The sequence below is a fragment of the Corticium candelabrum genome, chromosome 14, assembly GCF_963422355.1.
Source record: "Corticium candelabrum chromosome 14, ooCorCand1.1, whole genome shotgun sequence".
Lineage (NCBI taxonomy): Eukaryota > Metazoa > Porifera > Homoscleromorpha > Homosclerophorida > Plakinidae > Corticium > Corticium candelabrum.
Window position 1 is genome coordinate 4,031,673 of NC_085098.1, and position 12,981 is coordinate 4,044,653.

The following is a 12,981-nucleotide window of genomic DNA, read 5'->3' on the forward strand; positions in this document are numbered from 1 at the left end:
CAGCTCTGCCTGCAATGTGTGGTGTATCATAAGTTGAAGTGTGCTGTGTGTGGCCTTTTCTAGAGCCTGACGAGAGCTTCACACTCAGATGTAATCTAAGTGAATGCTGTGAAACTGGCAACTTATTTTTTGCCAACCTTACTTTAGTTTCTCCTGTTCACTAAGTTCCGTAGTATAGCAGTTGGTGTATATATTAGTTTGCTTGTAACTCACAGAAGCTCGCTAGCTATGCAAAAACACACAAATTTGAAAGATCTGCATGTTCTTGATTACTGATTCATACAAAAAAGTACTGCTACGTCTAGCTAGACTAAAACTCAACACGTACATATCAACACCAAAAAGCACAGCCTGCTATAAGTTGCAATGTAGTTGAGTATGTACTTTTGTCCAGCAAATCAGTCAAAAACACATGACAATTGCACACTACTGATAATCTGCGGCACATGAACTGTTACAGGCTTTTATCATCACCTGGAGACACCGAATGATTTGTCTCATCAAATGTGTTGTATTTTCGGCTCAGAGAACGTGGTGAGCTGGGTGAAGTCTCATCACATTCAAATGACTTCTTCAAGATGGGTGCTTTGTACGCATCCTACATGCAAAAGCATACTGCAGCAGAATATAACAGAAGAAGGGAAAGTGCCCATACACTTCATTCACAATACCATACGCAACATTGTAGCACCAGTCTCATTCACTGTTTGCTTTAAAAGGCTTTAAAAGACGATTGGAGACCATTCATTTCCAATCCACCTGACAATGATTTTAATTGGGCTATCCTGCTTCAGCTTCTCTGCATGAATGGTTATGGAGGCAAGCCATCTAACCTATGTGTCAATGCAGTGTATCCACAGTGATTGCACGTTGTGAAACAAAGTGGTCTACACAATTTAATCATCAGGGAAACTCAACATCCAGGCCCACGCATCATACCTTGTAGAATAAGGAAATTTGTAAGTCCTAACAAAATAAACTTTGCATGTTCATGACAACTAATGCAGAATAAGTTTAAACAACAAAAACGTAAATGTGGTAACACGTATACTGCTCGTAGTTCATCACAAATGTTTAAAACCTTGGAAGCTCAAGACACACAGGTTACTTGAAAACCAAAAAATCCGTCAATTAAAACAACGACAGCCATGCAGGCTGGTTAAGCAGTCTCCAGCTGCAACTTTCTCAAACAAGATTATGCAAACTTTACTATTATGTACTTTCAGAATCATTCTCAATAATTTAGCATTCTGAAATTGACTGAATATGTACTAACACATTCTCAAACGGGCACATAAACAAGACCTAATCTCAAAGCAACTATCGCTGCTATGCATCTATAATACCATGTTAACACTGACCTCTTGTAGATCTTCACTAGCTTGGTACGTATTGTCACCTTTGAGTCCACGCTACAATAGTTTGACATCAGAAAAGATGAAGAGAGATGTGACTGCTGTACTGTAGTAATACCTACCTGAGATGCTGTGCAATTCTTGAAAACACCAAAGCATGCATTAGCTATACAAGCAGCTAAGATAAGTATAATGACAATGATGGAAAAGATCTCATTAGGATCAGCAGCTGAACCTACATAATACCAATTCTTGGTAGTCAGCAGACATAACCAAATGCTCAATGACCGACATTATTCTCACCTGATCTTACAACAGAGAAAAAGAGAATGACAAACTGCAGCATGATGCCAGCAGAAAATGCAAAATTCACTGCAGTATGATGGATCCTCGTCGTCCCATAAAATTTGGGGGGCAGTGTGGCAAAACAGAGATTATACTTATCCACCCAATACTTCATAAAGAAATAGACAACTCCTGTGACAAATATTTTTACTACTACACACAGAATGTTAAGTGGCCTCCGATAACAGTCTACTTGCATGTCTGCATGCCAACCAGTCCACTCACAAGAACCTGTCGATGTGCCATGTAAACATCCATCAATATGCCTCTTTGTCTGTCAATCCTTCTGTCTGTCTATCTGCTTGTCTATCGTCTGTTGGTCTGCTTTGAGTCTACACGACACATTACGATACTTGTACTGACCAAATGGAACAATAAGTGGGCAGACTGTTGAGAAAGTAATGCACAGCGCAAACAAAGTCAAAATCCAAGCATATTCGATTCCATATTTGAACGGAACAACCGTGGCCTAACAGCATATTGAACAACGTTAGTACACAATGGATCAACAAAAGTTCACTTAAGTGCAACTTTATATGCCGCGGTTCTGTCTCTCTTCGATTTGGCCCGACATAGTTTCCACAGAAAGCATATAAGAATCGGTATACGACACAACTCAACTGCAGTACCAATGAAAGCCGAAAGTATCACATAGTTAATAAAGAAACCGCCGCCAGATGGCAAAAAGATGCATCTGTAAACAAACAACATATATTTTCTCAGCATAGGATGGTGGTTTATCAGCAATGCTTACTCAAGTTGCTGTGGTAGAGCTTCGTTACCAACAAGACTGGCAACAGCATCTAAGCTAAATGTAAAGCAAACAGTGATACTTTGCAGTAATCATTGCAGTGAAAACCATGAAAGTTTAATTGCACTTGATGTTCGATCTACAGTCGTATGTCAGTTATCCGAACACTTTGGGGCCCGACTCTGTTCATAACTCTGACTATTTTGGATAACAAATGTTAATTCTCCTGGCACACAAACAAGTGTCCCTGGGTCTCCGAGGTTGCCCATGCTTTCGCAGAGTTTCATATAATAAACTGAATCCATGTATAATGAATAATTGCACAAACACCCAAACTGGACTGCACTCTATACGGTAATAATGAGAACGCAGTTTACCATGTAATGTTACTAACTAGACGTTACACCTAGCTGCACATGCTCATAGCGGTTTACAACACATACTTGCAGAGGGCGTCCGAGGCACTTCCCATTCAGTTAACTGACACATTTGGATAACTGGCGTCCGAATAACTGACATCCGACTGTATTTGGCATGCATGTTTAGTATAAGTGATGTAAAGCCCAGTGACTGAGCTGTCCTTTATTGTTAGTTAGTTGGGACAAATTGTTCAAATGGTAAGACTAAGCTGCTTCCTAGCCAAAATACTAAATTTGAATTCCCATAACTTCACCTTCACTTGTATACTGTTACTATTATCATAGAGTTTGATGAAGAAACTGGCGGGATGATAAACGATGGATCATCCCGTTGTCCAGAATGACAAGAGTGATACACCATTTATCACCCCATCAGGTAATCACCAAGGTGATACCAGGGTGGAGACTCTGACAAATCTGATATCACCCAAGTAGCCACGTGATAACCTAAACTTATTTGACTGTCACATACCTGACTTGTTTCATGTGAAACAACATCACATATCACTTTGCACAAGCATACAGACTCATTGTAGTTACATCTCGTATACTGTACACACACAATATCACTCGTTCCGAATGTAAGCTCTCCAACAGAAACGATGTAGTTCAATCTCCAAAATGTAGTAAAAAAGTTTTGGAAGATGTCAACTGCCCGACATGTAGACATGGAGTCTGAAGGCTACTTATCTGTTCTATGCACATATCTGACCCTACTGTTTTATCTTGTCTCTAAATGAAGGTGAATAAGTGAGGCTATATCATATGCAGATGTGTTCCAACATGCAGGGGTGTCCAACTGTTGTCGTGTTGCCAAATTTGGCAACAGAGACAAGCATCAGACAACAAATGAAAGGACACTTGATGACAGAGTCATTATCTTTAAATTGGAATTCCGTAAGACATACAGTAAACAGTGCATTCTCTAGTAATGTGAGTCTTACTGCCCCTATCTGGATACTCCTGTATTTGATATGGCTCAACAGTTAGGTATCGACTCATTTTTCTATAGTACTAGTTCCACAGATGTTGTCTGTCTGTCTTTCTTCCTGAGAAAGTGGCTAAACATCTGAGCTACTTTAGCCCCAACTGTCACTCTGTAGTCAATATCCAGTCATCATTTAGTGACAAAACGTTTATAGTTGGACACCCCTCTACGTAACAAATTCATAACCATGCGCTTCAGACTTGACTAAACGTTAACTCATTGCAACATGCACACCTTGTCAATCCCAACCCAGGCAGAACAACAATGACGAGTACCAGATAAGCATATGTCTTCCGTACCATGAAACGATCTTGACTAGACCTACACAACGCATAATGTACAATATCCACTGACACACACACACACACACACACACACACACACACACACACACACACACACACACACAGCTGGCAGATACTAACCTGTACCAGTGAGCTTCCAAATAACACGAAAATGACACAATCAGAGGCAGAAGAGAAGCAATGACAAACAAAGTCAGTGTGGGAAGATACACAGTAAACACATCATTGTCAGCAGCAGAACTCTGAAAGAGTCACACAACAATTCACATTTCATTGAAATTTATACATAAAACCTGCAATAGTATAAGTGGCTAACAGAAACCTCCATACAGTAAGCTATTTTACAAAGTCACAACCACAATTGTGTCCAATTCGAAATTGACAAAATCGGACAATATACGCTCATAGTCATGACAGATACTGTTACTTCCCTAACACAAAACACACTATTCGAGCAATTCTTGTCCTGACTTCAATCCAGTCATGTCAGTGGGTATGGGTGATTGCAAGTCAGTAAGACAAGTAACAGCAAAATACAGACATAGTAAGTCTAACGCTTTCATTAAATTTCTTGTGTTGAGATCTATGACGACAAGTTATGATATACAGTACAACCTCGATTATCCGGACTTTTCCGGAGACAGGTTAGAAGTTGGGATAATCAAAAGTTGATAAATATCAACTAATTTTCCTAAACTGTGCAAAACCACACTCTGTTTCCACACTTACTGTACATTAATGTCGCTAGAAGAGTCATCAACAGCTGCCTATTTATTAGATTATTACGTTCTCTGTTATGTATTCGCTCGTTTGTGAAAGCCTGTACGTACCTGGGAACGCATTATCCGGGAATGCAAAAAGTCGGGGGACACAGAATTTGTCAAGATAATCGAAAGTCCAGATAATCAAGGTTGTACTGTAGTTTATAAGTCCACTTCAGGCGCGGAGGAACCGGAGGGGAGGGAGTGGCAGCTTGGGGGCATCGCTCCTCCAATACTGGATGTTATGTAATGAAACTTCCAACGAACGATGATTGAACAAAATACTTTGAAGTTTGGTTGCTTGCAAGTAGAAAAAATATTGGATGATGTTGCAGTTGACTTGCTTGTCACACATTGTCGTGACCATTTGTTTGCATGCTGCTTTGGCTACTTCTGTCACAGATTAATCAATGAAAACCAGTTAAAATCAAAATGGTGGCAGTCTGTTACAAATTCCCCCTCAATCCAAAAGAGCTTCCGTCGCCCCTGCACCTGTGCACAAGTGCACACAAATATTACCTAACTTGAAAGTAAATCCAACCCACCCAACTGTGTAAAATGGTTACATTTTATTAATTACTGCTAATGACACTGATCTCTTCCATCTAAATTATCGCAATTGCAAAAGTAAACAACTTGATTGCTTGCCAAAATTTGTACCAACAGTTCAATATGTACACATACTCTACTCTTCACTGCTACACAAAATTTTTGGGAAAACATCCTGTAATCAATGATCTTGAGTTACCATATTTCCTTAAAAATATGCTGCAGGACAGGTAATTGATATTCATTATTCATACCTTGCACATGTTTGACACGTGCCTAAATTGTCTGAACCGTACGGCTGAAGAGAAGCTCTCATACGAGACTGCCTTCAAACTCAAAGTACAGTAAGCGGGGCACTTCAAGAACACACAAGCAGAACGAGGCTAGAGGGTACATAGATGGACACCGAGAAACGAAAAAAAAGACAATTAACTTCAAAGACGATGTTGATACACAAAAAAGGCAAAGGGAGGAGAAAGAAAGATCAGCCTTGGGCCATGCAGCTGTGTGGATTCTGTGCGTGGTACTGTACATGAAAATGACATTGAAAGAACGCCACTCTTAAAAGAACGCAGCAGAATCCAGTCTTGCAAAATGAATAAATGATGTGGCGTTCTTTCGAGGAAATACGGTACTTATTTGATTCGCTTATATCATGCACCACCAATGCCTTGTCCTATTCTGGCGGGAATTTATTTTGGTGGTTTGCTAAGAAATTGACAGACAAAGCATATTAGAGGATTTTATTTTGGCGGTTGGACATCGTTGTTTGATAACTGATCTTTATACATGTCTTACTATAAGTGCATGGTCATGGAGGAATTTGTGATCGACAGCTGTGTTCATGGCTCGCATTTCCCTAACTTACTGGTCTCTAACTGAGTCTACTGCATAGTGATGAAGAACTGCTGTGTCAGGGAAAAGAACGTGACCTGCATGAACGTGACAGTTCAGTTTCATCTATATCATCACGGCACAACAGACGGTAAGTAAGGAGTACCTACCATCTTGTGGCCTCATCCTGACGTACTGCCACTTAGCCATTAGATAGCTGATCCACATGGGCAATGACGTCAACATATCCCTGTGGCCAAATTAATGAATGGCGGATTTTATATTGGCGATCGCTAAGAATCCGCCAATCTGCCAAAATAAATTCCCCGCCAATATTTCATCTTAGACGTTATTTGCATTTAAATCAGACACAATACATAGTCTCAACACTTAAAATTACACAACACTGAGAACAAATGCACTAACCGGCAGATCCAGTTTCAATGTTCGTTTCAATTTTGGCAAAGACGACATAATAATAGCCGGAGTGGTGAAGAAGAAGAGAAACACAAACAACGCTACAAATAACACACACATTACATCAGTTCGTACCTTGACACCTACAGTACTATCAAACCTGTTGATACGTCTGTTTCTATAAATTTTAAAAATTATAAATCAATTAATTATAAACATTAATCAATTAATTAATTTTAAATATTAATTAATAGTCAATCATAGAATATCAAATAACTATAAAATATTAATTATTAATCAATTATAAAATATTAAAAATTATAAACAAATAATTAATTTTTTTTTAAAATTAATTAATTAATTATTATTTATTTTTGTATTCATAAATTGAATAAAAACATTATGTGATGTGTTTGACTGCTTTTCCATAAATGTGTCAATAGTTTTGATGCTTACAGTGCCTTACTATTACTATTGCAGCATATCCAAGATATCACAAATATCCTCAATTCATTGAGGCTAACATATCAACTTAGCAACAGCAAGCACACCATCTCTTCGGCACGTAAATTTAATGACTTCAAACTACTAACTAGCTATTACGTCAAGTAATGTGATAAGCAGCCAGAATTTCTATTTTATATTCAAGCAAGCGTGAAAAGTTGGTTGGTTAATTTAAAACGTACATTTAAAATATACAGTATGTTAAGACCAAATAACTCAACCTCATAATTATTTATGGACTACTTAGCAGAGCTAAATAGATGTTAATACGACGATGACTGTAGTATGAAGGAGAGTGTATGGGAGAGTATGACGTACATAGTGACGTGTTTGTTGGTGGGTTAGAGACTGATACTTGACGCAGACAGGGTAGTAGTTGTCTATTTCTCCTCGCCCACCCGCCCGAGGATTGCTCTTTGAGTTGCTCATATGTTAGCGGTGGGGTGTAATATTGGATGTACGGTAGGTATGGATATAATGCAATATATGGGGGGGGCAGCCCCACTGGGGCCGCAGAGCAAGCGGCAGTCCGTCAGGATACGGGCGTACCCTTGACAACCAGTGATATTTCTGGGGACGAGGCTATTGTTAGGTATGGTGGCAGCTGCCAGGCAGCAGCGGGTTCTTCGTGCTGTCAGGTGACAGTGGCAGGCTGCGGTTCTGCATGCCTAGCATTGGGTGGCGCTAAGCATAGATCAGTCTCGATAACTGGAAGCTGTCCCCCCCCCCAATTAAGCCCACTGGTGTCTTGCAACACGTCGAGAAGGAGAATTAATTAACTTATGTATTCTCACAAAGTATGTTTAGTGTAATGCATATGGATCAATGTGTTATGTACAACTGTAAAACCTTACATCTTTTGTAATGATACCCTTCCATAAAATACCGGCCATAGCTACACAGTACTGTATGCTTACCTCCATTAATTACTGTAAACCGAATCCACCACTCCGTTTTCCCAATGTGCAGATTTTCCCTTATAACACATAAACGTTAGCTTCACTCATCTTTCCAAAAGCAAATTTACGGCCATCTAGTTTACATTACGCATAACCACTGAACAAAATGCATTTCGCATATGTCATAATACTACAAGAGTATTACATAAAAATATAATTGTCAACTGTGTGTCATTCATATCTGTAAGCAAAAAAAAACAAAATAAAGTTTAGCAAATCTAGCTGCCACAACAAAGCATTTGCACCTACATCCAGTAAACACATGATACAAGTAATGCTGAAATTCTCCCATAATGTTTTGCAGCCAATAAATTAGTCTTGCATGACTAGATCCTTTCCCACCACATCATCCAGGCAAGACATGGCATGAAATTAAAGGGTCTGGCTATGCAAGACTACCAATAACTAACAAAAGAAGAATGTCCCTAAGTATACTAAGTATGAAAAATCTCAAATATCAATCTGGTGACAAAATTGTAATCAAAATCATCACCCTCAACCACCAGACGTTAGTGTGCACCATTAAGGGTTACAAGTTTATCAATAATCAAACCCTTGCTTCACTATTTCAGTCTCCAGCATGCCAACTCGTCGACACTCAAACACATAAGGTGTCTATCCTTATTCATACCAGTCAACATTATCATGTAAACAGTCGGGATAACATTTGCATGCAACAGTCTTGACAAATCAATAAAATAATAAGCCATACAGACGGCACAGAAATTACACAAATAACCAAGTGTCAAACAGTTGATACCATCTGATATTGTCAGGAACAGATGTCTTAGTCACCGTCCAGAAAGACGCACCAACTTCATCGCTCACTGATGTATTTGGTCTCACGTTTGTTCGCAATATCAGATAATCATCGTAAAATCTAAAACATCAATATAAGAAACCAGTAACAACTCAATAACCATTAATTTCTACCTTTGAGCAACAACTAAGGAAGACAACGTGACGAATGCACACTGAAGATCCTTCTCCACGAGTACTAGTTCACGTTCAGCGACACATGCTGCACATAATCGTTTCTTCTCCTTTTGGTAATGACTTATTGCATCACGCTGTACAAACAAATGCATCTCTAGTATCTTCAACCAAAAAGTAAAATCCAGTTGCCCACACATGATCAGTACAACAGCCAGTTACTGGTCGTTTTCCAGATTCGTCTAAAATAGCTTCGTACCGCTCCTGATTCTCTAACGCGTCAATTCTAAACATATTGTAAGCAATTCATACATTTACAGGCTGCATAATTATATATAACAAATGGTATAAAAGTGTAAATCATGTGACTAAAACCTTTACCTTTTCTCGTCCAATTTAGTCAGTTTGCTGACATCGTAAACTACCTGAATGTCCACGACCTCGCAGTCTTCGTAAGCTTCTCTGAACAACACAAACAGTCGGCAGTTAGTGTGATAGGCTACATGTAATGCAAACTCACTGAATGTGCTGCCGGATGTCATCTGCAGTGCAGCCTTTTGATATATTGCCAACAAGAAGAGTGTGCTTAGATATCTGAACAAATAGACAAGCCACAATTAACAATTATTAAACCAGTACGTTACAACAAAGCGTTGATTACACACATGTCACACACAGTGACACACACACACACACACACACATGCACACACGCACGCACACACACACCAAATGTCGACGCCTAAGTTGTAACGTCCTGTTTTGTCTGGGTGGTATTATGCTCTCTAGCTGTCTGATCGGCTGAAAATTACATCTGACTCTTTTGGACAACTAGATATGTCAAGGAGGCAACACACCCAGTCTGCCATAAGGGAACACGTCTCCAGCAACAAACACCAGCATGTCACTCAAGTAGCTGTAGTTACCTCGAGCACTTGCAACCATGAGAAAACGTTTCATCGACTAGCTGTAAGGCTTGTGCTAAGCCAAGCAGTCAGTTGACAGCACCAAGTGTAGAGACCAGGAAATGATGTGATATGGTGTGTGTGTGTGCGTGTGTGTGTGTGTGTGTGTGTGCATGTGAATGTGCGTGCACATGTGTGTGTGTGTGTGTGTGCGCGCACACGCGTGTGTGTGTGTGTGTGTGTGTGCGCGCGCGCGTGTGTGTGTGTGTGTGTGTGTGTGTGTGTGTGTGTGTGTGTGTGTCTAGCTCCATAGAAACCGATCAAATGTAATCTTCAAGTCACAGTACACACACAAGGCAATGCAAAGTACAAACATTCCCACGGCCTTAAGCAATCAGTGCTTCTCTTATAGACATTGATAAAAGCATGAGCATTCAATCTTACATGTCCAGTCACACTAAATCGTCTGAGTCGCTTCGAAAACCTCCACATGACAACAAATATAACAGCCAAGTAGGCAAGTGCCACAATCGCATGAAGCCAATACAGACCAGAACTACAAACAATGATCAATACAAACAAAAAATAGAAAAAAAACAACAAACAAACTTGGCTGGTAAATTAGCAACAGTTGTTCGTGCAAATCCACTACTCTCTGAAACACAACAACTGCAGTAAACATTTAGAAATAGTGATGCTCAGTAAATCTCACTGAGGTGTGTGGAAGCCGTATAGTTTACAGGAAGAAGTATCCCGATTGACACGACAGTGAAAATGCATAAAATAAAGAGCAGATGTCGTTCCATTGACAAGTAGTGTATAGCATCTTCCCCACAACGCGATCGAATTTCCTCATCTCTACGAGCACTTACGATGACGATATCTCGCAGCAAACACAAAAGCAATGAAACTAACCGTAATTTAAAGAGAGCTGGTAGCCACGCATAGAATCCCTAATTAACAATAGAACAGTGATGTACTATGTTTTGAAGCATCAACGATAGAAGTATGGGATATGACACTCTCAACTAGGTTTATTCACTCTATCATACACCAGATTTCTAGCAGTTAAACGTGAGTGGTACATAAGTCATAGATAAACGGTCAAGCAATGGGTGAGTGCTACGATGCCTGACATATCAAACTGCAGCCTCTCCAGACGTTGTACATGTTTAGAAACATCTAAGTTGTACGGTCATTCTGTTGTACTTGCACAAATATCACACAAAGTCATCCCTCTATATAGACATTGTGAGAACATGCACGCTTTTTGTAAAAAAAGAAAAAATGCATTAAACGTACTGTCAAATTTACAGTTGCCTATTGCAAACGGACATGCAACCTCTGTTGTGAAAATCAAGTACAAACCATGATAATAAGCAGTCCAACATGACATAGGAATAGAAACCATGGGGCCCAAAAGACCATAGCCCAATAATTTTCCTGCTTCACTGTATTGAAGTGAAAATGTAATAAAGCATAATTATGTTGTACAAGATTGTAATGTTTGCTCCCCAAGCTCAAAACCTTCCTACACCTAGGCATGTTGAAGTACTGTTGTAGTACATTGGCGCGTGTACATGTACAATTAGATATCATAGTACTCAGCATGTTGGCCATTACTAGATTGTTCTCTGCTATCAAAAATTAGCAATTTTGATATGCGAGTTACCTCTCCAACAGTAGTATCACCATCCTGCTCTTCAGGAAATTCTACAGATTCTTCAACATCACGATTAGTTGAAGAAGTCTTTGCAGTGATGTCAGGACTAGACCTTCTATGGAATAAAGATTATGAGTGAATCTTTTCTGATGATTAGCAAGCAGACAATGCTACCAAACCGATTCGATGCCAGCAATCCTTGCTTGCTTTGTCTTCGAAGCCAACCATTGATGCAGCAAAACAGCAGTATCAGTGCCTGAAAATAACATCCACTTGAAAAGGAAATAAATTAACCGTAAGTTGCAGCTATGTGAGTATAGCACACACAGCCAACTAGCACATACGTTATGCTCTATTCCTAACAGCAAGAACCTTTATGTTGATCTAATTCTGCACTCCAGCCAATGTGTATCTGCATGTGCAAGTGTGAGCATGAATAAATAAGTGAAATTCAGAATGAAGGATGCACGCACTATCAGTCTAAGATGGTTCTATTAGTCAGTATCAACAAAGTGCTCGAATGTGACTACAAAAATGGAAAATAATCCCAAGAATTCATATCATAGCGAATCGAGCATTGTTTGCAAAGAAAACAAGCTGAAACACCAGACTACACAATTTCTTTATTTTAGCTAAACAAGAACCGCGGAGTGTCGCATAGTATTTGCCATCCAGTACTGTTGTGTGTGTGTGTGTGTGTGTGTGTGTGTGTGTGTGTGTGTGTGTGTGTGTGTGTGTGTGTGTGTGCGTGCGTGTAAAAACGTTTCTAAAAAACTCAATTGAATTACCATATTTCCGGCCTATTCACCCAACCAGATTGCGAAACTCCATACATCAAACGCACTTCTCTACATGCCATATCAACTAAACTTGTAAACAACTCACCGTCCAGACTACAATATTGAGTTCAAGAGAAGCCGGTATTCCGCCATCGACGTTGTTGACTTTGCCCGACGTGTCATTCTTAAAGTCCACATTTCTCTGGCACTGAGTGCCATCGCTACCATTCTTACTGACAGCGCTGGTAAAATTTACAAACGAAACGGTGTGATGCAGCCAGCCGCCTAGTGACATCGTCACATGCTCCAGATGACTAATATAAGCCTAGCGCGCTAGAGCTAGTTAGTCAACAACGAATTAATTAATCAAATACTTTTGGTTTTGAAATGATCAAACCAATTTGATTATGCTATGTGCATCATTTAAATTCTCGGCTAAAAGTGAAACCAGTCGTAGACAGACGCAATCAAAAAGTTTAAAATCTAATTTTAATGAAAAAAGATTAAAAATAAGA

At 39.5% G+C, this 12,981-nt stretch overlaps 1 protein-coding gene across 1 annotated transcript; it reads right to left on the bottom strand.

Annotated features, from left to right (window-relative positions):
* Window positions 1-245: 245 nt before the first annotated feature.
* LOC134189842 (CSC1-like protein 1) lies at window positions 246-12,786 on the bottom strand. The gene is made up of 23 exons (XM_062658238.1): window positions 12,573-12,786; window positions 11,867-11,943; window positions 11,697-11,802; window positions 10,940-10,977; window positions 10,737-10,882; window positions 10,634-10,679; window positions 10,469-10,580; window positions 9,641-9,714; window positions 9,502-9,582; window positions 9,319-9,406; window positions 9,121-9,257; window positions 8,948-9,067; window positions 8,146-8,204; window positions 6,734-6,825; window positions 4,284-4,405; window positions 4,093-4,179; window positions 2,455-2,508; window positions 2,232-2,394; window positions 2,064-2,169; window positions 1,659-1,832; window positions 1,478-1,590; window positions 1,362-1,412; window positions 246-598 (listed from the first exon to the last, which is right to left on the bottom strand). Exons 1-23 carry the CDS (start codon window positions 12,759-12,761, stop codon window positions 455-457), a joined length of 2,379 nt encoding a protein of 792 aa, XP_062514222.1. The 5' UTR covers window positions 12,762-12,786; the 3' UTR covers window positions 246-454.
* Window positions 12,787-12,981: the final 195 nt, after the last annotated feature.

What these genes read in the sequence shown, in the direction of transcription:
- LOC134189842 (XM_062658238.1), bottom strand. Translation starts at nt 12,761, where the DNA reads ATGTCACTAGGCGGCTGGCTGCATCACACCGTTTCGTTTGTAAATTTT. An exon ending in GTTTACAGTAATTAATGGAG is followed by an intron (nt 6,826 to 8,145) that starts GTAAGCATACAG and finishes TGTTATTTGTAG; the next exon opens with CGTTGTTTGTGTTTCTCTTC. An exon ending in CTAGTGAAGATCTACAAGAG is followed by an intron (nt 599 to 1,361) that starts GTCAGTGTTAAC and finishes TTTTGCATGTAG; the next exon opens with GATGCGTACAAAGCACCCAT.